The sequence below is a fragment of the Geotrypetes seraphini genome, chromosome 8 (genome assembly GCF_902459505.1).
Source record: "Geotrypetes seraphini chromosome 8, aGeoSer1.1, whole genome shotgun sequence".
NCBI lineage: Eukaryota > Metazoa > Chordata > Amphibia > Gymnophiona > Dermophiidae > Geotrypetes > Geotrypetes seraphini.
Genome location: NC_047091.1, coordinates 157,900,862 through 157,927,103, shown reverse-complemented (window position 1 = coordinate 157,927,103; position 26,242 = coordinate 157,900,862). Strand labels below are relative to the sequence as shown.

At 39.2% G+C, this 26,242-nt stretch overlaps 1 protein-coding gene across 4 annotated transcripts in view; it reads right to left on the bottom strand.

Moving 5' to 3' along the window:
* Window positions 1-26,242, bottom strand: part of IFT81 (intraflagellar transport 81) — a 218,056-nt gene that overhangs the window by 170,425 nt on the left and 21,389 nt on the right. For all 4 annotated transcript variants that reach the window (XM_033955237.1, XM_033955239.1, XM_033955238.1 and 1 more), the window contains exon 2: window positions 24,132-24,296. In XM_033955237.1, coding sequence (XP_033811128.1) covers window positions 24,132-24,275 — 144 coding nt within the window. In that variant the 5' untranslated portion in view covers window positions 24,276-24,296. The remainder of the gene's footprint in view (window positions 1-24,131; window positions 24,297-26,242) is intronic.

The following is a 26,242-nucleotide window of genomic DNA, read 5'->3' as shown; positions in this document are numbered from 1 at the left end:
GAGAGAGAGAGAGAGAGACTGATTTAAGAATATAAGTAATTATGATTGTGAGAATGGATGGAAAAGAAAGCAAAGATATAGAAATATTTAATTCTATTGATACTACGTTATGTTATAAATATGGAGTAATAGATACAAAATTATTATTTTTTAGCTTGTGATGGAGTGATGTCATACCTGATCTAATTTGCGTTTACAAGTGTTCGTAGATGTATGGGGAGGGGAGGGAGGGAATGGGTGGGCTTTAAAGTTGCAGGGTTTGGGTGAAGTAAGCAATTTTTTGATTTATATTATATATGGGAAAATGGAATTTATAAAGAATATTGAAGATTGGGATGATACATTACAAATTATATTAATGTATAATGGATCTTAAGATAATATCTTTAAACGTTAATGGTCTCAATCACCCGATTAAAAGAAAAAAGGCATTATTATTTTTAAAAAGACAGAACGCTGATATATGTTGCATACAAGAGACCCATCTGTCAAATAATGAATCTATAAAGCTAAAAGGTGATTGGGTCAAACAATGCTATTTTTCTCCTGCAACAGGGAAAAAAGCTGGTGTTGCTATATTAATAAATAAAAAATGTTCTGCTTCATTTAAATTTAAGGCAGCTGATTCTCTTGGAAGGTGGGTATATGTGGAAATGGACATGGGAAATACCACCATGACGCTCTTCAATATATATGCCCCTAATTCGAATCAGAATGAATTTTTTAAGACTCTGCAACAATTGATTCTTCCACTGGCTACTTCAAATCTAGTAGTAGCAGGGGATTTCAACGCTGTTATGGATCCACTGATGGATAAAAGTCCGAGAAGATTTATAAAATCGTTAGGCCTTGATAATTTGGTACAATCTTGTGATTTAAAAGATATTTAGCGTATACTTCATTTTGATGGTCGGGAATTTTCATTTTGCTCCCAGTTCATAATTCTTTTTCTAGAATAGATTACATTTTTGTTTCTAATCAATTAGTACCGTATTTTCGCGGATATAACGCGCGCGTTATACGTGATTTTACGTACCGCGCATACCCCTCGCGTGTTATATGCCTGAGTGCGGTATACAAAAGTTTTTAAACATAGTTCCCACCCCGCCCGACGCCCGATTCACCCCCCCAGCAGGACCGCTCGCACCCCCACCCCGAACGAACGCTCGCACGCGCTCCCACCCGCACCCGCATCCACGATCGGAGCAAGAGGGAGCCCAAGCCCTCTTGCCCGGCCGACTCCCCGACGTCCGATACATCCCCCCCCCGGCAGGACCACTCGCACCCTCACCCCGAAGGACCGCCGACTCCCCAACAATATCGGGCCAGGAGGGAGCCCAAACCCTCCTGGCCACGGCGACCCCCTAACCCCACCCCGCACTACATTACGGGCAGGAGGGATCCCAGGCCCTCCTGCCCTCGACGCAAACCCCCTCCCCCCAACGACCGCCCCCCCCCAAGAACCTCCGCCCGTCCCCCAGCCGACCCGCGACCCCCCTGGCCGACCCCCACGACACCCCCACCCGCCTTCCCCGTACTTTGTGTAGTTGGGCCAGAAGGGAGCCCAAACCCTCCTGGCCACGGCGACCCCCTAACCCCACCCCGCACTACATTACGGGCAGGAGGGATCCCAGGCCCTCCTGCCCTCGACGCAAACCCCCCTCCCTCCAACGACCGCCCCCCCCCCCAAGAACCTCCGACCGCCCCCCCAGCCGACCCGCGACCCCCCTGGCCGACCCCCACGACCCCCCCACCCCCCTTCCCCGTACCTTTGAAAGTTGGCCGGACAGACGGGAGCCAAACCCGCCTGTCCGGCAGGCAGCCAACGAAGGAATGAGGCCGGATTGGCCCATCCGTCCTAAAGCTCCGCCTACTGGTGGGGCCTAAGGCGCGTGGGCCAATCAGAATAGGCCCTGGAGCCTTAGGTCCCACCTGGGGGCGCGGCCTGAGGCACATGGGCCAAACCCGACCATGTGTCTCAGGCCGCGCCCCCAGGTGGGACCTAAGGCTCCAGGGCCTATTCTGATTGGCCCACGCGCCTTAGGCCCCACCAGTAGGCGGAGCTTTAGGACGGATGGGCCAATCCGGCCTCATTCCTTCGTTGGCTGCCTGCCGGACAGGCGGGTTTGGCTCCCGTCTGTCCGGCCAACTTCCAAAGGTACGGGGAAGGGGGGTGGGGGGGTCGTGGGGGTCGGCCAGGGGGGTCGCGGGTCGGCTGGGGGGGAGGGGGGTTTGCGTCGAGGGCAGGAGGGCCTGGGATCCCTCCTGCCCGTAATGTAGTGCGGGGTGGGGTTAGGGGGTCGCCGTGGCCAGGAGGATTTGGGCTCCCTCCTGGCCCAATATTGTCGGGGAGTCGGCGGTCCTTCGGGGTGGGGGTGCGAGTGGTCCTGCCGAGGGGGGAGAAGAATCGGACGTCGAGGGGGGGCATCAGGCTTTCAGGATGGGGACAGGACTTCAAGGGGGGACAGGCAGATCTTCAAGGGGGACAGGCAGACCTTCAAGGGGGACAGGACTTCAAGGGGGGACAGGCAGACCTTCAAGGGGGGACAGGACTTCAAGGGGGACAGGCACGGAGAGGCGGGGCAGTGCACCGAAAGTCAGGGCGGGTGAACGGTGAGTCGGGGCAACCAGAGGAGAGTCGGGGCAGTGCACCGAAAGTCAGGGTGAGTCGGGGCAACCAGATGAGAGTCGGGGAGGGCGAAAGGAGAGTCGGGGTGGCCAGAGGAGAGTCGGGGAGAGCGAAAGGAGAGTCGGGGTGGCCAGAGGAGAGTCGGGCAGCATGCGCGTTATATGCCTGAGCGCGGTATAGAAAAGTTTTTGTACATATCATCGTGATTTCTGCGCGCTATACCCCTGTGCGCGTTTTACAATGGTGCGCGTTATATCCGCGAAAATACGGTACATCAAATCACACAGGCTGTCATTGATCCAATTATACTATCTGATCATGCTGGAATGTGGATTGAAATTAAAATAATAGATCAGAATGGAAATAGACCTATATGGAGATTAAATAATACATTGCTTGCAAATAATGACTTTTGTGAAAATCTTCTGGAAAAAATGAAAGATTATTTTCAAATTAATGATACAGAAGGAATTTCAGTAGAGACTTTGTGGGATGCTTTTAAAGCATACATTAGAAGACAAATTATTTCTTATTCAGCTTTGCAAATAAAAGGAAAAAAAGCAATTTACAGAATTGGAAAAAGTGGTAAAGTCTTAGAATCAAAATTAATAGAAAAATGGGATTATTTGACACAACAAGAACTTTTAAAAGCTAAAGGTAAATATAATGAAATTTCTTCAAAAATAATTAGAAAATATTTATTTGTAAAGCAAGCTTTGTATTATGGAAATTCGAATAAGGCGGGAAGAATGCTGGCAAATTATCTTAAAGCAAAAAAAAGAAAAACAAAAATAATTGCCATTAAAAATGAGAATGGTGAAATGTTGTCCCAAATTGATCCCATTATAAAACAGTTTTTAAAATTTTATAAAGATTTGTATTCTTCTGAGCCTTATTCAGAAAAAGAAAAGGATGGTTTAGATTTTTTAAAGTTAATAGAGGGACCAAAGATTCCTGAACATATAAAACGAAGTTTAGAGGAGCCAATATCCTTAAAAGAGTTAGATACAGCTTTGAAATCCCTTAGGGTTGGATCCGCTCCAGGTGGAGATGGTTATACAGTGGAGTTTTATAAATCATTTCAAAACATCATAATGCCCTATTTATTAAAATTGTATCAGACACAACTAAATAAAGGTTGTATTACAGGTACTATGGCTGAATCAATAATTATAGTTTTACCTAAGCCAAATAAAGATCCCACTTTGGTTTCAAATTATAGACCTATTTCTTTAATAAATTTAGATGGAAAAATTTTAACTAAGGCATTAGCATTAAGATTGGCTAAACCTCTCCCTTTCATTATAGATATGCATCAAACAGGTTTCGTAGCTCAAAGACATTCATCTCATAATACTAGATTGGCACATCACATGTTGTATTTGACAAAATCTATTAATGACCCAGCATTTTCTATTTCATTAGATGCTGAGAAAGCTTTTGATAGAGTGGAATGGTCCTTCATGTATCAGGCAATGGAATGGTTTAGTATAGGATCCAGATTTATACAAATAATAAAAGCATTGTATAGCTCCCCTGCTGCTAGATTGTATATTAATAATAATTTTTCAGAACGGTTCATTCTACAGAGGGGGGTTAGACAAGGATGTCCACTATCTCCTTTGCTTTTTGATATCGTTTTGGAACCCTTGTTATTAGCTATAGAACAGGTAAAGGAGATAAAGGGTATTCAGCATTCGGATAGAGAATATAAATTATCAGCATATGCGGATGATATTTTACTTTATTTGAGAAATCCGGAAACAACCATTCCACACTTGCTTGAATTGATTGAAAAATTTGGAAAATTTTCAGGATATAAAATAAACTGGAATAAATCAGAAGTGCTTCCACTCAATGTACATTGTACAAAAAGTCTATTTGACTCATTTTCTTTTATTTGGAAAGAGGAGGGTTTAAAATATTTAGGAATTTTGATTAAAAAAACTGTGGATGAGACTATGAAAATTAATGAAAAAAATTTATTACAAAAAGTGTCAGAAATGTGTGAGCAATGGAACCCTTTGTGCATATCTTGGTGGGGGAGAGTTCAAACTGTAAAAATGATGATCTTACCAGTAGTTTGTTACCAAATGGGTATGATACCAATTTTTTTTCAGGGGTCTTTTTATAAAAAATTGGATAAGATTTTAACAAAATTTATTTGGCTTGGAAAAAACCCCAGAATTGCTCTAGTATCTTTACAAAGGCCAATTGCGGAGGGAGGGGTAAATTTTCCAAATTTTTATAGGTACCATCAAGCCTATATTATGCGTCAAGGTATGTATTGGATCCTCCCAGAGCCCATTGAAAATATACCAGATTGGTTCTGGTTAGAATGGAGACTAATGTTTCCTTTACGTCTGAGTCATGTTATCAGTATTCAAATGCCAAGGTTATATAAGGAACACAAAATATTTGTTGATACTTGGAAAACTATAAGGTATATAAGTAACCTAACTCCTATTCCAATAACTAAATCAACGACTCAAACAATATGGCTCAATCCAAAGATCAAAGTTGGCGGTTTTAAAATTATCTGGAAACATTGGATGATAGCTGGAATTCGGATTTTAGAGGATATAATGAATAAAGGTAAACTGCTTGAGTTTTCACAATTGCAAAATAAATTTGGTTTAAATAAATTACAATATTTCAGATGGATGCAATTGAAGCAGGCCATTCAGGTAGGGTTCCCTGAATGGAAAAACCTTAATAACTATCATAGTATGGAATTCTTATGTTTTTAGATAGATTCCATGGGTCACCAGGCCGCAATGTGGTATAAATTGATATCTGAATTCGTACATAAAAAGAAAAAAAATGGTCTTAGAGATATTTGGAGCATTGAGATTAAGCATCAGATTAATGCATCTCAATGGCCACGACTTTGGTCTTGGAGGTTAAGATGTACATTGTCAGCTTCTATGAGACAAACTTGGTTTTTTATTTTACATAGAGCTTTATGGACCCCTACACGTTTACATAGAATTGATAGCTCTAAGTCTAATAGATGCTGGCATTGTCATCTAGAAGCAGGGACATTAGATCATCTTTTATTTTATTGTCCATTCATATTATTATTTTGGAAATCAATTTGGCCTCAAATTAATAGGATGTTAGAAAATCCGGTAGCCTTGACATATGATACGATTTTGTTTGGTACTGCAATGAGAGCTCGGAGTCAAATTTCGTCAAATAACAATAAACTTTTATTTATATTGACTGGAGTAGCAGTTCAACAAATTACACATAACTGGAAAAATTGCGACAGATTAAACTATAATTTTTGGTGGAACTCAGTTTGCCATATATATAAGATGGAGCGTACATTTGCAACACAAAAAGGATATATAGATAAGTTCAAGAGGATTTGGGGACCACTAACATATTTTTGTAAGGACTGATTTTCATTTTTCCCATATTAAGATAATGGTTAAAGGAGGGAGGGTGGGAGGGGGTAAGGGTTTTATTCTCTTTGTCATAAATTATAAATAATTTATCATAATAGATGTTATTCTTATGTGACAATAACAAAATGAAGGGAGGGAAGAGGATTCATAATTAAATAATAATTGATAAAATCATTACAGTTTATATGATATATAAAATCATAATAAAGATAATATAAGATATGTTTTATATAAAGTACATTATAGATATATCAAGTGTATTGTTAAAATAATTGTATGAAAATTTATGACACTTGTTGTTATATGAAAAAATCAATAAAAAACTTAAAACAAAAAAAACGAAAGAGGAAGGATTAAAATATTTAGGTATCATGATAAAAAATACTCTTGATGACACAGTAAAAGAGAATAAAAACTTTTATTAAAAAGAGTTACTGAGTTATGTGAACAATGGAATCCTTTACATCTTTCTTGGTGGGGGAGAGTTCAAACAATTAAGATGATGATATTGCCTGTAGTTACCAGTACGATACCAGTTTTTTTTCATGGGTCCTTTTATAAAAAGCTTAATGGTATCCTTACAAAGTTTCTTTGGCTTGGTAAACATCCCAGAATTGCTTTAGTATCTCTTCAAAAGCCAACTGAGGAGGGGGGAGGGGGGGTAAATTTTCCAAATTTTTATAGGCATCATCAAGCCTATATTATGCGTCAGGGCAGGGCCGCCATCAGGGCAGTACTACCAGTCCTGCATTCAGGGGCCCGGAGCTGACAGGAGGCCCGGGCCAGTAGCGTACCTAGGGGGGGGGCGGTGCGCCCCGGGTGCACGCCCCAAGCGTGTGCACAGGAGAGAGCTGAACGGGGACGATGGGGGACCTGCGGGGTTAAATATAACTCGAGCCGCGAGGCTCGTCTTCTACTCCGACTGCCCTGCCGCTCACACAGCTGATCGGAAGTCTTCCCCGATGTCAGCGCTGACGTCGGAGGGAGGGCTTAAGCAAAGTCCGCCCTCCAACGTCAGCGCTGAAATCGGGGAAGACTTCTGGTCGGCTATGTGTGTGCGGCAGGACATGCAGGAAATAGAAGACAAGCCTACGCGGCTCGAGCTACATTTTGCTGAGAAAGTTGCTAAGATGGGCTGGGAGGCAAACGGGGAACACAAAAGGGGGAGGGAGTGCGTTTTTGGACACAGAAGGCATGGACTTGGGAGAGAGGAAGGGAGGGAAAGAGATGCTGAGGTGGGGGAGGGAATGGGTTTTTGGACACAGAAGGCATGGACTTGGGAGAGAGGAAGGGAGGGAAAGAGATGGTTGTGTACACGGGGAATAGAAGAAAGGAGAATTTTTGGTCATAGGGAGGGAGTGAGGTACAGACAGTGGCATACCAAGGTGGGGGTGGGGGCGGTCTGCCCTGGGTTTACGCCCCAAGGGGGTGCACAGCTGGCCACCCTCCAGTGTTCTCCCTAGGCTGGCAAACTGCGTCTCTTTAGCCACTTGAGTGCCACCGCCGCCATTGGGAACAGGCCGGTGCCAAGTTCTCCCTGCTTTTCCCTGTGGGGCCGACCAACTCTCGCCACCCGCGTCAATTCTGACGTCGGAGAGGACGTTCTGGGCCAGCCAATCGCTGCCTGGCTGGCCCAGAACGTCCTCTCCGACGTTAGAATTGACGTCGAGTGGCGAGAGTTGGTCGGCCCCGTGGGGAAGAGATGCAGGACGAACTCGGCACCGGCCTGTTCCCGATAGCGGCAGTGGCAGCCTATTCCCCAGTGGCGTTGGCAGCATTTTCCCAATGGTGGTGGCATAGGGGAGGGCAAGGAGAAAGAAAGAAAGAAAGGGGGCAGGGTGAAACAAAGAAAAATGGGGCACGGAGAGAGAGAGAAAGACAGACATACAGAATGAAAGGGGGTATGGAGAGAGAGAAAAAGAAAGAAGGGGCAGGGTGAAACAAAGAAAAAGTTTGGGGAGGGAATGAGGTCTGGAGGAGAGGAAGCATACAGGAGGCTGAAAGAAGGGAAGAAATATTGGATGCACAATCAGAAGAATAAAGTGCAACCAGAGACTGATGAAATTACCAAAGGTAGGAAAATGATTTTATTTTCAATTTAGTGATCAAAATGTGTCCGTTTTGAGAATTTATATATGCTGTCTATATTTTGCACTATGGCCCCCTTTTACTAAACCGCAATAGCATTTTTTTAGCGCAGGGAGCCTATGAGCTTCAAGAGCAGCATGGGGCATTCAGCGCAGGTCCCTGCGCTAAAAACCGCTATCGCGGTTTAGTAAAAAGGGAGGGGGAATATTTGTCTATTTTTGTATAGTTGTTACTGAGGTGACATTGCATAAAGTCATCTGCCTTGACCTCTTTGAAAACCCGCGGAATATAAATGATAATTAACATTTTCTCTACGTACAGCGTGCTTTGTGTTTTTAAAATTTTATTGTTGGTAGATCATTTTGACTTGGCCACAAAGGTAAGGGGGAGGGAGGGGAGCTGCTGAAAGAGTCTACCTTGATGTGGTTGCAGGCTTACAAATCTTTTGGTCAAAGAGTGCGGCGACAGAGAAAAGTATGTGTGTATTCGGCCCATGGAAGAAGGGGGAGTCAGGGGGGGGAAGGGGTGCGTGGGGGGCCCAATAGGATTTGTCAGTAAGGGGCCCAGAAATTTCTGATGGCGGCCCTGCGTCAGGGTATGTATTGGATCCTCCCGGAACTTATTGATAATGCACCGGATTGGTTATACTTAGAATGGCGTCTTTTGTTTCCTTTACATTTGGCTCATATTCCTAGTATCAAAATACCTAGAAAATAAAGAATTTTAAATGGCACATGGAAAACATTGAGATACCTTAGTAATTTAACACCTATTCCAATTAATAAATCAACAAATCAATCTTTGTGGATTAACTCCAAGATTCAAATTGGCGGAAATAAAATTATTTGGAAGGACTGGATTATTGCAGGCATACGAACTCTAAATGATGTTATTTCAGATAGTAAGCTGCTTGATTTTTCACAGCTACAACATAGATTTGGTCTCAATAAATCACAAAGTTTTAAATGGTTGCAGCTGAAGCAGGCTATTCAGGTGGGGTTCCCTGAATGGAAATATCTTGATAATCAATTTAGTCTGGAGTTCCTATGTTTTCAAGCAGACTTTCTGGGTCATCAAGCCGCATTGTGGTATAAATTAATATCTGGATATATAAATAAGAAACCTAAAAATGGTCTAAGAGACAATTGGAGTATTGAGATTAAGCAGCAAATTTCTGCATCTCAATGGCCACGAATTTGGTCTTGGAGGATGAGATGTACAGTGTCAGCATCTACGAGGCAAACTTGGTTCTTTTTATTGCATAGAGCGTTTTGGACCCCAGTTCATTTACAAAAGTTGGATTCCTCTAAATCTAATAGATGCTGGCACTGTAATCTTGAAGCAGGGACATTGGATGATTTAATTTTTTATTGTCCCTATATTATGTTATTTTGGAATTCAATTTGGACTCAAATTAACTGTCTTTTAGAAAACCATGTGGTATTATCTTATGACACCGTTTTGTTTGGTATATCTATGAGGAAAAAAAGTCAAATTTTGGCGTATAATAATAAACTTTTATTAATCATGACAGGGGTCGCCATTCAGCATATTACCAATAATTGGAAAAACTACTCTAATCTAAATTATACATTTTGGTGGAACTCGTTATGCCATATTTATAAGATGGAAAGAATTATTGCTACGCAGAAAGGGACTTACAATAATTTTATAAAGATCTGGGGGCCAATGGAAAAATATTGTAGTGATTATATTTACACATTGGGGGGTGGGGGGTGTTGAGATTTTCCTTTATTTACTTTAAGGGTGGGAGGGGATTTATATTATTTGCTCTAGATGATATGGTTAAGATTGTCAAGTGTTATATTGAAGTTATAATTGATGTATTTCTGTACACTTATTCTATGTTTTAAAATGAATAAAGAATTTATAATTTAAAAAAAGTGCAGATAAAAGCCATTTTGGTAGCCCTTGCTTGCTCAATATATCAAGAGAATTAAAAGGTTAATAAAATGAAATAAAATATATGTAAGGCCTTACATATATTTTATAGTACTCTCAGATATATAATGATAATATAATGATAATGATATAATAAGATAGTGTGGTTGCTGTGTTAGTCTACTTGAATCTATAGAATAAATGGTTAATGAAAAATAACACAGCAATCACACTATCTTATTATATCATTACATTATCATTATATATCCGAGAGTACTATGAGAATTACTGTTATGTTAAAAGATAAAATTTATGATGACCTCATTGGGTCTTTGTGTAACAGTTTGTTATATTCTATGTTTTGATGAGTGTTATTCTGGAAACTGCTGAGATTATCAGTGGTATAATTTTTTTAAAAAATAAATAAATCATGACCCTAGGTGTAAAACTGCTAAAGGAACAATAGTTCACTCTTTTCTAGAATGCTAAAAAAATCATACTAGGACATCAAATACTACCAATTATTGAACAGAAAATGCAAAAAAGACAGGTGGAGTATGACTACAGCACACTCTTGTTGGGCGATCAGAAGATATTGATTATTCAAGGTGTCCCCTACCACATAAACATTGGCTTGTATAGCCACCCTATTAGTAAAGAAGGTATAATTAAAATATTGGATCTCTGAGGTCATTGCTGCCCTCCAGAAATAGTATCACAGATTGCAGAAAATGCCAAAATTCAAAATCAAAACTTACCATAGTTCTAATAAGCTTGAAAAGGCGCAATATGTGAGCCCTGGCATACATTTCAAAACATGTCCCAAAGGAATACTACTATTACCATTTCCAACAAGAGTTACGGTGGGAAGAAGGGCGAATTGGTTAAGTATGAATGTATTGCTTGTTGTGGGCACGAGAGGATTATTGGTATGCTGATGATTAAAGTTGAATGAGAAGAGTATGATGTTTTCCAAAGTCATTAGGAGGCCATTGTTATATTTTTTAAAAAGGAGAGGGAAGGCATTGCTGGGAAATTTGAATATATGGCTTGAGCAGGAGATGACAGTTGGTTCAAACATTCATGTTCTTGTTTTTTATACAGTATTTTTCATTTTTCTGCCAAATTCTTGCCTATTCCATAATTAGCTTTATAACAGCATTCTTTGGTTATAGGGTGCTGTTCTAGTTATGTTAATTCATGTATGTATTAGGGCTGTACATCGATTAAAATTTTTAATCACGCAATTAATTGCATAAAGCGCCCACTCACATTTCCTCCTGTATAGTGCAAAATATTCATAGTAGACAAATTCTCAAAAACTGACACATTTCAATTTAAATTGTCCCATAGAAAGGTGGTATTTCACATCCCATTACCCCCCTTACTAAACAAAAAATAAAATCATTTATCTTAGCTTTGTCTGGTGATTTTATCTTTCTAATCATCTCATTCCACATCTATTGTTCTGCTTCCCTGTGCTATGTCTTATTCACTCTCTCTCTCTTTTTCCTCTTTACTTTCTATCCTATATCCATCTTTCACGATCAACTTTTCTTCCTCCTTTTCAAATCTGTCTAGTTTCCATCTCTTCTCTTCCCTGCCATTCATGGGCACCATCATCTCCCTCCCCTTCCTTTCCATGAGTAGCTTATCTTCCCTCCCCTCCCTCTGTCCACCATTTCTCTCCTTCCCTCCTCTCACCATTTTCCTTGTTTATTTCCATCTCTTTTTACAAAATCTAAACATCACCCTATCTCCCAATCTGCACCTCTTTCTCCCAGCAAATCTTCCGGAGATCCTACCCTCTCTCTCTCTCTCTCTCTCCCCTCCCTCAGTTGTTTGGTCTCCTTCTCCATCTCTCCTCCCTTTATGGCTGGGACTCCCTCTTTCTCTTCCCTTCGTAGTTGAGTCTCCCTCTCTCTCTTCTTCCTCCCTCTCTGGGGCTTAGGCAGTGGCGGTAAGGCAGCTCTCGAGGGCTGGGCAATGGCAGAAAGGAAGCAGCAATACAACGTTCCTCCAATGTCATCTTCAGCCCAACTTCACTTTTGGTGGAACACACAGGAAGTGTGTCAGTCAAATTCAATCATGTTAAAATTTGATGTCGCCAATTAACATATTAATTGCATTAACGCATTAATTGTACAGCCCTAATTTGTATGTATATATTTCTCTGAAATGCTGATTCAAAAATGATTTTTAAAAATTATCAGGAATGCACTGTAACGCAGAATGAGTGGTTTTGTCATATGTTTCTCTAAATTCATATCTTTAAAAATTTATATACCGCATAACTATGTGGTTTACAAAATTACATGCATACATATTTAAGAAATGCTAAACATGTTTAAACAAGACATTAACTAACGGTATCATTATTAAAATCTTCTTTTAAATTCATCCTACAAGATGGAAACACAAGATCCCATAAAATCATTTAAACGACAGGAAAGCATTAACAGAGAATAGCGTTAGCACAGGAAGGCATTAACAAATAATGCTATATTAAACATAAAGTTTCAAAAATACCATTTCTTTCTGCTGCAAAAATAATATCTAAGGCTGGCTTGGAGTACATCAGCTTGCTCACAAAACAAAAACAAAAAAAAAATAAAAAAAAAAACACCCCACAACCTTATTCCTGTGTACACTTCTTAACAAATCAGCAGTGGCGTACCTAGCATATGTGACACCCGGGGCCCATCATTTTTTGGCACCCCCCATCTGAACAAAAAACAGGATTTTTAGTAACAAGCCACACATCACACATGAGTACCTAGGAAAAGGCAGCATCTTACATATGCAGTGAGCAGTACAACATCAATACACCCATTGTAAAACTAAACAAGCTAGACTAGTACAGATCAATCCTACACCGTCAATCCTAACAGAAAACTATGTCTTTTGAACACACAGAACACAGAAAATATCTTCGCCTAGTATGGAATATGTCATCACAAACTAACCCCTTCCTCTTTTACAAAACTATAGTGTGGATTTTAGCCATGGTGGTAACAGCTCTGATGCTCATAGAATTCTGAGCATCAGAGCTGCTACTACCACAGCTGGTGCTAAAAAATGCTCCACAGTTTTGTAAAAGGGGGGATAAAATAGAAATATATAGACAAAGGTTAAATTGAATTAGCAAGAAGCTGGACTCTGCATACAATGCAACACCACAGAAACAGTGACAACAAATAAATAGAAAAATTTTGTTCTAACTTTGTCTTCTCTGGTTTCTGCTTTCCTCATCTTCTTGTTACTCTCTTCCTTCTATCCACTATCTGCCATCTCTCTGCCCCTATATGGCATCTTCTCTCCTTCTATGCCCCTTCCAGAAACTGTATACCTCCCCCTTCCATCTCTCCTTTCACCCCCATTGGTCTGGCATCTCTCTCCTCTCCTTCCCTCTCCCACATCTCTCTTCTGCAATCTCTTTCTTCCCTCATTTTCCTTTTCAATATATTTTCTGCATCCATCTAGATTATGTTCTTTCTACCCTCTCATCAATTTTCTTTTTTACTGTCTACCTACAGCTCGCCACCTTTTTCCCTCACCCCTCCAGTATTTCCCTAACTCAATCCTTTTCCCCCATCATGTGCCCTCCTTTTATTTATACCCTCCTTCCATCCTCTGCCCTCTTCTCTCTCTCCCTTCTCTCCACTTCCATCATCTGCCCCTTCTCTCTTTCCCCCACTTCCATCATCTGCCCTCTTCTCTCTCCCCCTTCTTACCACTTCCATCATCTGCCCCTTCTCTCTCTTTTCCCCTCCTTCCATCATCTGCCCTCTTCTCTCCCCACTTCCATCATCTGCCCCTTCTCTCTCTTCCCCCCTCCTTCCATCATCTGCCCTCTTTCTCTCTCCCCCTTATCTCCACTTCCATCACCTGCCCCTTCTCTCTCTTTCCCCCCTCCATCATCTGCCCCTTCTCTCTCTTTCCCCCACTTCCATCATCTGTCCCCTTCTCTCAATCTCTCCATCCACCACAGGCCCATCTTTCTCCCTCACCTTTCCGATTTTGGCAACAAGATCGGCAAGGCCCCCCCCCCCACGCGACGGCACTGAACGGCATCGGCCCCCTCCCTCCGCGACGGCACTCAGTGGCATCGGCGCCCCCCTGCCTGGCGACAGCACTCAAGTTCGGCCTCCTTCTCCCAGCATCAGAACTTCAGATCGGTGAGGGCATGGCTTGGACACGCAAGCAAATGGTCGGGTAATAGCTGTGCTCCATGCCAGACAAGCTAATATTTCAAATTTAAAGCTCCAAAATTGATTTTTTCACTGAAAAAAAACGGTGGATAAGAAGAAATGGCATCGGGCAAACAAAATAAAAACGATACAGGAGCCGGAGGATCAGGAACAAGCAGTAATAAAAGATCAAAGCCTGAACCAGGGACACCTTCAAAGGTTCCGCTGCCTTCAGAAGGAGAAACAGACATGATGGTGGAAATAAGACAGATCAAAGATATCGTTTTAGAAATCAAAAAACAACTTCAAAAGGCAATTGACGACGTAGCCATGCTTACAAAAAGAGTGGACCTAATAGATAACAAAATAACTCACTTAGAAGAAAAATCGGAAGAGGTACATACTGAAGTCATGCAAAATAAAAAAGCTTGGAAAGAAATGGAAATAATGAAGAGAGACTTGGAAGATTGTTTGAATAGGGAAAAAATAAATAATTTAAGAATTATAGGGATGCCTGAAGGAGTGGAAAAAAATGATCCCATCACTTTCCTGGAACAATTTCTTCCAAAAATCCTGCCTCTTAAATCCAAAGTACCTCTCGAAATTGAAAGAGCACACAGAATACCAGGACAAAAAACAACATTACAAAAAGATCCAAGAACTTTAATATTTAAACTATTAAGATACCAACATGTTGCTGAAATATGTCAACTGGCTAAAGAAAATAAAAATTTACGATGTCAAGATGCACGTATACACATTGTACCGGATTTTGCCAGAGAAACTGCCTTAAAAAGAAAACAACTACTGGATTTAAGACCTCAATTAAGAGCACTAGGAGCAAGATATGGACTTCTATATCCAGCGATTATGAAAGTAACTTTGGGAAATAAAACACAAAACTTCACAGATTACAAGAAATTAGCAGAATATATAGAACAATGTGAACAACCAATGACTTCTTAAATAAAATGCTGAGTAAGTTTATCAAGATTGATATTTTTTTTTTTCAAATGAATGTGTTTATATTTCATATTATTTTAAATCGTTACTGAAAATAGACTTTGGAAAAAAAAGTTTGAATTAACTGATTCGAATATATAGAATCTTCCAACTTACTTTTAAAAAAGAGAAAGATCGATGACACGAGCACGGAACTTGGCTCGGTGAGAGCGTGGATGAGTGGCTGACATGGGGGAGGGGCGGAATGTTGACTTCATGCTGTGTGTCGCTGCACGACTCAGGGAGTTGGAGGATTGAGTCGGATTTCAAATACACTGAGAGGATTGCGAGGTGAATGTCTCCCTGCCAAATAGTCCCTCAGAGACACAGAAATACCCGTGGTATGATGGTTGCTATGACACTGCCGAACAAAAACACGAAGAAGCATGCATTTACAGGAAATCTCTATTCAACCAATGAACTACACCGGAAATGAAAAAAAAAAAGGTTGTTTTCACGTCATCACGTCTACGGAGGAAGAAGAGGAAACTTGAAGGAAAAAAAAAAAAAAGGCATTCATACCAACGGAACTATACGGAATGAAAATATATTTAATATTAGATATAAAATATAGAATGAAATAAACTGTATTTACAAAGAAAATAATAATAACTTCATAGTAAGAATATGTTTTATGATTCAGATAGAAGCTGAATCCATTCTCTATAAGATACAGTTCTTTACCGGATATAGAGAAAAAGGTTTATGGATAGGAATCATTAAAGTTTTCAATTGACCTATTAAATAGGAATAAGAATGAGTAAGAGAATGGGTTATGATAGATTTTAATTTTTTTTTTTTTCACAATTTTTACCTTTTAATTTTAGATGAATGTATCTCATAGAATAGAAATTATAATGAATGAGATGAATGATTGAAGTTATAAAAGATAAAATTTGCTTAAAGTATTCTAATAATCTTATCCTTTTTATAAATTCAAAATATCTTATATATATTTAATTTAACTGAACATAACAAAATTTGGATAAATAAATAAAAGTATTCATATAAATAAGAAAACAAAGATATATAAATTGTTGAATTTTAATAGTAGTATTTATATTATTACTATGGAGCTTGTGATATTAAAATATTTTATAGCTTGTAAGGAGTGATGTTAAACCTGATCTAATTTTGCGTTTCCAAGTATTCGTATATGTATGGGGTGGGGAGGGAGGAAATAGGGGGGTATTAAATTTCAAGGGTCTGTGTACAATAGGTAATTCTTTATTTTATCTTATATGTGGGAAAAAAAAGATTAAAAAAAATATTGAAGATTGGGATGTTACATTACAAATTATATTAATGCATAATGGGTCTTAAGATAATATCTTTAAACGTTAATGGTCTCAATCACACGATTAAAAGAAAAAAGGCATTATTATTTTTAAAAAGACAGAACGCTGATATATGCTGCATACAAGAGACCCATCTTTCAAATAACGAATCTATAAAGCTAAAAGGTGATTGGGTCAAACAATGTTACTTTTCTTCAGCAATAGGAAAAAAATCTGGTGTTGCTATATTAATAAATAAAAAATGTTCTGCTTCATTTAAATTTAAGGCAGCTGATCCTCTTGGAAGATGGATATATGTGGAAATGGACATGGGAAATACCACCATGACGCTCTTCAATATATATGCCCCTAATTCGAACCAGAATGAATTTTTTAAAACTCTGCAACAATTAATTCTTCCACTTGCTACTTCAAATCTAGTAGTAGCAGGGGATTTCAATGCTGTTATGGATCCACTGATGGATAAAAGTCCGAGAAGATTTATAAAATCATTAGGCCTTAATAATTTGGTACAATCTTGTGATTTAAAAGATATTTGGCGTATTCTTCATTTTGATGGTCGGGAATTTTCGTTTTGCTCACAGGTTCATAATTCTTTTTCTAGAATAGATTACATTTTTGTTTCTAATCAATTAGTACATCAAGTCACACAGGCTGTCATTGATCCAATTATACTATCTGATCATGCCGGAGTGTGGATTGAAATTAAAATAATAGATCAGAATGGAAATAGACCTATATGGAGATTAAATAATACATTGCTCACAGATACTGATTTTTGTGAAAATCTTTTAGAAAAAATAAAAGATTATTTTCAAATTAATGATACAGAAGAAATTTCAATAGAGACTTTGTGGGATGCTTTTAAAGCATATATTAGAGGACAAATTATTTCTTATTCAGCATTGCAAATAAAAAAAGAAAAAAAACAATTTACAGAATTGGAAAAAGTGGTGAAGTCTCTAGAATCAAAATTAATTGAAAAATGGGATTACTTGACACAACAAGAACTTTTAAAAGCTAAAGGTAAATATAATGAAATTTCTTCAAAAATAATTAGAAAATATTTATTTGTAAAGCAAGCTTTGTATTATGGAAATTCGAATAAGGCGGGAAGAATGCTGGCAAATTATCTTAAAGCAAAAAAAAGAAAAACAAAAATAATTGCTATTCAAAATGAGAATGGTGAAATTTTATCTCAAATTGATCCCATTATAAAACAATTTTTAAAATATTATAAAGATTTGTATTCTTCTGAGCCTTATTCGAAAAAGGAAAAGGATGGTTTAGATTTTTTAAAGTTAATAAAAGGACCAAAAATTCCTGAACATATAAAAAGAAGTTTAGAAGAACCAATATCCTTAAAAGAATTAGATACAGCTTTGAAATCCCTTAGGGTTGGATCCGCTCCAGGTGGAGATGGTTATACAGTGGAGTTTTATAAATCATTTCAAAACTTTATAATGCCCTATTTATTAAAACTATATCAGACACAACTAAATAAAGGTTGTATTACAGGTACTATGGCTGAATCAATAACTATAGTTTTACCTAAGCCAAATAAAGATCCCACTTTGGTTTCAAATTATAGACCAATTTCTTTAATAAATGTGGATGGAAAAATTCTAACTAAGGCATTAGCATTAAGATTGGCTAAAGCTCTCCCTTTCATTATAGATCAGGTTTCGTTGCTCAAAGACACTCATCTCATAATACTAGACTGGCACATCACATGTTATATTTGACAAAATCCATTAATGACCCAGCATTCTCTATTTCATTAGATGCTGAAAAAGCTTTTGATAGAGTGGAATGGATCTTCATGTTTCAGGCAATGGAATGGTTTGGAATAGGATCCGGATTTATACAAATAATAAAAGCATTGTATAGCTCCCCTGCTGCTAGATTATATATCAATAACAATTTTTCAGAAAGATTTATTCTACAAAGGGGGGTTAGACAAGGATGCCCACTATCTCCTTTGCTTTTTGATATCGTTTTAGAACCCTTATTATTAGCTATAGAACAGGTAAGGGAGATATAGGGTATTCCGCATTCAGATAAAGAATATAAGTTATCAGCATATGCGGATGATATTTTACTTTATTTGAGAAATCCGGAAACAACTATTCCAAATTTGCTTGAATTAATTGAAAAATTTGGAAAATTTTCAGGTTATAAAATAAACTGGAATAAATCAGAAGTGCTTCCATTCAATGTACATTGTACAAAAAGTTTATTTGACTCATTTTCTTTTATTTGGAAAGAAGAAGGATTAAAATACTTAGGAATTTGGATTACAAAAACTGTGGATGAGACTATGAAAATTAATGAAAAAAATTTATTACAAAAAGTGTCAGAAATGTGTGAACAATGGAATCCTTTATGCATATCTTGGTGGGGGAGAATACAAACTGTAAAAATGATGATATTACCAGTAGTTTGTTACCAAATGGGTATGATACCAATTTTTTTTTCAGGGGTCATTTTACAAAAAATTGGATAAGATGTTAACAAAATTTATTTGGCTTGGCTCGAATAACAAGAGAAGTAGGGGGGGAAACTACACGTCACGGACACCACCATCCAAAAAGAATTTAAAATTTTTTATTCGGAACTGTACGGGCACCCGGGGCCCATAGAGGTGGGAGCGCAGACGGGATTTTTGGACTCGCTGCAGATACCAGTGTTATCAGAATTGGATCAGGAATATTTAAGAGAACCGATACAACTTTCTGAGATCCTAGGGGTGATTGGCGGGTTGAAGAATGGTAAATCTCCAGGGTTGGACGGGTATACTAGCCGATATTATAAACAATTCTCGGCACAATTGGGGCCCCTCTTGGCTAGAGTAGCTAATGGAATCTCCGAGGGAGGTAGGTTTCCACCTACGATGGGGGAAGCAGGTGTGGTGATACTGCCCAAACCGGGACGGGACCCCTTACTCTGTGGATCTTATCGACCCATATCTTTGTTAAATTTAGATGCAAAAATATTGGCTAAGGTTTTAGCTCAACGTTTGGGGAAGGTATTACCCACCCTGATCCATCAAGATCAAGCGGGGTTTATACAGAGGAGACAGGTGAGCGATAACATCAGAAGAACTCTTAATTTACTTTGGGAAGTAGGTCAGAGCCGAGATAGGGCAGTTTTGATCTCGGTCGATGCTGAGAAAGCATTTGATCGGGTTCTTTGGGGGTTTTTATGGGAGGTGATGGATAGGATGGGTTTGGGGGGAAAGTTTGGAGAATGGGTTCGGGCTCTATATGTGGAACCGAGGGCATGCCTACGGATTAATCAATCGTACACTGATTTCTTCTCCATATACAGGGGAACTCGGCAGGGATGCCCCCTTTCTCCTTTATTGTTTGCGGTGTCCCTTGAACCACTTGCGTTAGCTATTAGACATCATGCATCATTGGTGGGGGTAGTCAGTGGGGGGATGGAACACCGAATAGCGATGTTTGCAGATGACATTCTTTTATATGTGGGACAACCTGAGATTTCCATACCTCATATTCTACAGATATTTGATACTTATGGGAGGGTTTCCGGATTTAAAATAAATTTAACAAAGACGGAGATCTTGAATTTGACGCTGACACGGCAGGAGGTGGATAATTTGCGGGATACTTTCCCCTTCAGATGGGCGGAGCAAGGGATTAGATACTTGGGAATTTATATTCCCTCGGACCTCCAGAGAATATATGACAAGAATTACTTGCCCATTTATCAAACTATCCGAGCTGACTTGCAACGCTGGCATGGGCTGTGGATATCATGGTGGGGGAGGATCGCGATTGTAAAAATGAATGTACTGCCCAGGTTGCTAATTCTTTTCCAGACTTTGCCTATACCGGTCCCTCTAGGAGACTTGAGGAGACTGAGTAGGGAAATTCGTAGTTTTATTTGGCATCGTAAAGCCCCAAGACTATCCCAATCATTGTTGTGGGCTCCTAGGGAGGCGGGGGGCAGGGGGTTGCCTAACTTGGTGTGGTATTATCAAGCGGCGCAGCTGAAAATGGTGCTGGAATGGGAAATAGGGGAGTATAAAAGTGGGGTACAAATAGAAAGGAATTATAGTGACATGGAACCTTTGAAATTCAAGATGTGGTCATCTGGGGCGCAGCGTACATGGGTCCAGGGCATGTCTAATCCTTTTGTGCAACATTTGGCACGATTATGGAGTCAAACACGTAAGCAGATGGGAGACGGAGCTCAGGTGTCATCACTAGCAGGGATACAGTATGAACCCCGGTTTCCACCTGGCCGAGATAATAAGATCTTTCACAGATGGTTTCTAAAGGGACTAAGAGTGTTTCGTGACCTCATTGGAAAAGATGGGCCCATCACATTCCCTATACTTCAACAACTTTACGATTTACCTGATGGGGACTACTTCGCATACCTACAAATTCGACATTTTATCTTAGCACAAGGTTGGGGATCTGGGATACAACAAGATAGGGAATCCTTGGAAAATCTTTGGTTGTTGTTACAGAAGGTTCCTAAACCTCTGTCGGTGATTTACCAATACAAGAGGGGACACTCACCCGCTATTTGCTCTTTTCGAATGAAATGGGAGAGGGACCTAGACTCAATGTTGTCTGATAAAGATTGGGAAACGATTTGCAGGGAGGCATATAAAGCGTCCTCCTGTGCATTGATTCAGGAAAATGCATACAAGGTGCTAACACGGTGGTACTATACACCGGAACGTTTGCATAGAATGTATCCTGGAGTGCCTGATCTATGTTGGAGATGTGGACAGCAAGGGGGATCTTTCATGCATATCTGGTGGGAGTGTAGGCTTATTCAATCCTTCTGGAAAGTTGTGACTGGTATACTGTCTGAATGTCTGGGGGAATGTGTTGCTCTATCTCCTCAGAGTTGTCTTTTAGGATTATATAATAACAGGGACCGTTCTTGGCAGACTAAATTCATCAGATGGGGCTTAGCAGCAGCGAAATGTCTAATTGCTAACCATTGGAAAAATGTGGAAGCCCCCTCTCAAGCTGCATGGGTAACTCGATTACTCTCTCTGGGAAAGATGGAGATAGCCATAGCGAAGAGATGTCATAGTTATACCACTTATTTTCATACTTGGAGGAAGTTGGGAGAAATACTGGATGCTCTTTAGGGGACCTTCTAGAGACCACTGCCTTGTTGTCTGCCGGAAGAATGGGGAGTTGGGGGGGGGGGGGGGTTGGGGACTGTGGATGACAGGGGTACTAGTATTATGATGGGATTTGGGTGATGAGGAAGTTGGTCTATAGGAACAGATAACATCTTGCTTTCTTTAGTGTGTTATCTGACAGCTGTCTGTATATGATATTCTTGGCTGTATGTTGCACTGCATTTATTATGTTACCTCTGTGCACGGTTAAATATAAAAGTACTTTTCAATAAACATTTAAATATGAAAAAAAAAAAAATTTATTTGGCTTGGAAAAAACCCCAGAATTGCTCTAGTATCTTTACAAAGACCAATTGCGGAGGGAGGGGTAAATTTTCCAAATTTTTATAGGTACCATCAAGCCTATATTATGCGTCAGGGTATGTATTGGATCCTCCCAGAGCCCATTGAACATATACCAGATTGGTTCTGGTTAGAATGGAGATTAATGTTTCCTTTACGTCTGAGTCATGTTATCAGTATTCAAATGCCAAGGTTATATAAGGATCACAAAATATTTGTTGATACTTGGAAAACTATAAGATATATAAGTAATCCAACTCCTATTCCAATAACTAAATCAACGACTCAAACAATATGGCTCAATCCAAAGATCAAAGTTGGCGGTTTTAAAATTATCTGGAAACATTGGATGATTGCTGGAATTCGGATTTTAGAAGATGTAATAAATAAAGGGAAACTGCTTGAATTTTCACAATTGCAAAATAAATTTGGTTTGAATAAATCACAATATTTCAGATGGATGCAATTGAAGCAGGCCATTCAGGTAGGGTTCCCTGAATGGAAAAATCTTAATAACTATCATAGTATGGAATTCTTATGTTTTCAGATAGATTCCATGGGTCACCAGGCCGCAATGTGGTATAAATTAATATCTGGATTCATACATAAAAAGAAAAAAAATGGTCTTAGAGATATTTGGAGCATTGAGATTAAGCATCAGATTAATGCATCTCAATGGCCACGACTTTGGTCTTGGAGGTTAAAATGCACATTGTCAGCCTCTATGAGACAAACTTGGTTTTTTATTTTACATAGAGCTTTATGGACCCCTACACGTTTACATAGAATAGATAGCTCTAAGTCTAATAGATGCTAGCATTGTCATCTTGAAGCAGGGACATTAGATCATCTTTTATTCTATTGTCCATTCATATTAATATTTTGGAAATCAATTTGGCCTCAAATTAATAGGATGTTAGAAAATCCGGTAGCCTTGACATATGATACGATTTTGTTTGGTACTGCAATGAGAGCTCGAAGTCAAATTTCATCAAATAACAATAAACTTTTATTTATATTGACTGGAGTAGCAGTACAACAAATTACACATAATTGGAAAAATTATGACAGATTGAACTATAATTTTTGGTGGAACTCAGTTTGCCATATATATATATAAGATGGAGCGTACATTTGCAACACAAAAAGGATATATGGATAAGTTCAAGAAGATTTGGGGACCATTAACAGATTTTTGCAATGATTGATTTTAATTTTTTCCCATAATAAGATAATGGTTAAAGAAGGGAGGGTGGGAAGGGGTAAAGAATTTATTCTCTTTATTATACATTATAAAAAATATATCATAATGAATGAATGATAGTCTTATGAGAAATTAATGTGATAAAGGGAGGGAAAAGGGTTCATAATTAAATAATAATTGATAAAATCATTACAATATATATGTTATATAAATTCATAAGAAAAATAATATAAAATATGGTTTATATAAAATACATTATAGAGATATCAAGTGTATTGTTAAGATAAATGTATGGAAAATTTATAACACTTGTTGATATGTGAAAAAATCAATAAAAAACTTAAAACAAAAAAAAAAAGAACTTCAGATCGGCAACAGGTGCTCAGTCAAAAGCTTCCCCTGACTGAACTGCCTGGGGCGGAAACAGGAAGCTGAGTCAGGGGAAGCTTCTTCTCCCAGCATCGGCAGAACTTCAGATCGGCAACAGGTGCTCAGTCAGAAGCTTCCCCTGACTCAGCTTCCTGTTTCCGCCCCAGGCAGTTCAGTCAGGGGAAGCTTTTGACTGAGCACCTGTTGCCGATCTGAAGTTCTGCCGATGCTGGGAGAAGGAGGCCGAACTTGAGTGCTGTCGCGGGGCAGGAGGGGCGCCGATGCCGCTGAGTGCTGTCGCGGAGGGGGGGGCGCCGATGCCGCTCAGTGCCGTTGCAGCCCAGGAATTTTCCGGACCTGTCCAGCTGTGCACCCCCCCCCCCCACGCCTTGGTATGCCACTGCAAATCAGAACTGATTGATCATATAAGAGAGATCAGTTATATTAACAGCTTTTAACTCCATAGAATACCCCAAACTGAACCAGACTGCAATAACAAGAGTTTAGTCAGATTTTTAAAAATCTTACTGTTTTGAGTTCTTTAACTGAATTCTTACCTTTGGGTCAATTTCTGCAAGGACATCATTGAGGACCTGCAAAAGCTGCATTGGCTCCAGCGAGTCAAATGTAATCAAATTGTAGTTCTTCTTAAAGGGCTCCTTATTAAGCTTCTCAACAATAAATTTTATTTGATCACTCATTTTTGTGTTTAAATTTTAAACCTGTAAATATATAACATTTGCAATTAACAAATACAAAATACATATAGTAATTTAGAATAGATTTACTAGCATAACACTTTATTGATAAAGAACCTGGCTTAGAATGTAATTTACTAGTTTATGGTTTCTGTTACTAGCCTTGAGGACTACATGAAAGAATACAGGGCCCTTTTTATTAAGCTGCACTAGAGGATTTTAGCACGAGTCAGTGAGTCATAGGAATTCTATGAATTCTGAGCATTTACCGTGCTGGCTCATGCTAAAAACCTCTAGTGCAGCTTGATAAAAGGAACCCATAGACTAAATCAGTTTACTTTGGTACCTACTGAGCAATTGGCCCTTGAAGAATACAGTTAGCATCTGGGAGGTTAGGGAGAGCCATCTAAATTAATGCTCTTAGCACAGCAATCTTGAAGCTGATAAAAACAGCACTGGAAGTGACAACTATTTTATCACTAGGGGATCCCTAAAGTATCTAATTTATGTGAAACATATTAAAGAAAAAACATTGAAAGGTATAATAGCACTGATGATGCAAGATAGGAAATACTAAGGCCCTGCCCACATAGAAGAACAGGACTTTGCGCCATTTACACAAAATTTACTGGTAGATAGCTGAGGTGGGATTTTATTCATATGTCTTTTACACATGGCTAGGGAAAGCTAAACTGAACCTCAATTAAGTTAAGTACAGAAGAAATCTTGAGCCTGGGATTAGTGTCTTTCATATTCCCTTCTCAGCTCCTTTCCAATGATTTGAGAATCAGCTGGACTGTACTCTACAAATCCAAAACACAGAACTTCATTTCTCACTCTTTTCCATAACCTCCTACCTACTTTAAAATATAGTTTTGGTCAGGAGCAGTGCCTCCAAATGAATTAGTTTTATGCATATCATGATAGTAAAGAATCTCACCCTTAAACCAGGTATGTTGACTATGTTCCTAGTCTCTCAAATTTACTGGTAGCACTTACAATAGTACTTGCACTGTGCCAAAGAGTCTTCTTCTGGAGTTCATAGGTTGCCTATGCGTATTACATCTTACTAAGATGTACTTGGAAATTGCTTTCAATCAGACTTGTGGCACCCAATATGATGGGAATAATTTCTATATTTTTCTGCCACATTTTCTTGGTTTCTCAGACTGCACTGCTTGGAACTTAATCTTCTCTTTCTTCACTTGATGTAAAGAATAATCACTTAACACCGATTCCTCTCTTATCAATGCTGTTCTCAAGTATTTCTCTTTTACCATGAGGTCCTGTTTCTCCATGAACATCTAGGATCATTTGGAAAGGACATGCCCCAGGTGATCACAATCTCTTTGCTGACCATATTTCTTACAGAATCATGAACCCAGTGCTTTTCCAGTGCCACTTGGTGTCTTTCCATGTATAAGTTTTCTCCCATTAAAAAACTGCAGCCAGCTACAAGATGAACAGCCTCTTCTTTAGAAATTCTAAATTGGTCCATTTTACCATTTTTCTTCAATGCTTATTGAAAAATTCACCTGTAATCTACCATCACAGGTTGCAACTATCCATACCTCATCCTTAGGTTTCAGTTCACTTAACTATTTGTCTGATTTTGACAGACATATGGCTCCAAGTATGATGACACTATATTTTCTAATCTTTGTGCATTTGCCACTTGTTTTGCAAATTCTGTTGCTTCTTTCCCTATTCACACTGGTTGATTCTCAATCATTCATTGGAATATTTGTCAAAGTTTTCATGGAGATGGAGTCACAGCAAGGTGGCAGCAGTGTTGTTCTTCATGCACAAGCAGGTGTAGATGGTGTCATCAGTTTGGACTTGTTCCGCATAGCTCAGAAAGGAAGACCCCCATGTCTAGACAAGCCCCGCTCTCTTGTGGTAATTGCCATTGTTACACTTGTCCTACATCTGCTTCAAACACCACCACATGGAATTTTGCTCCATTTACA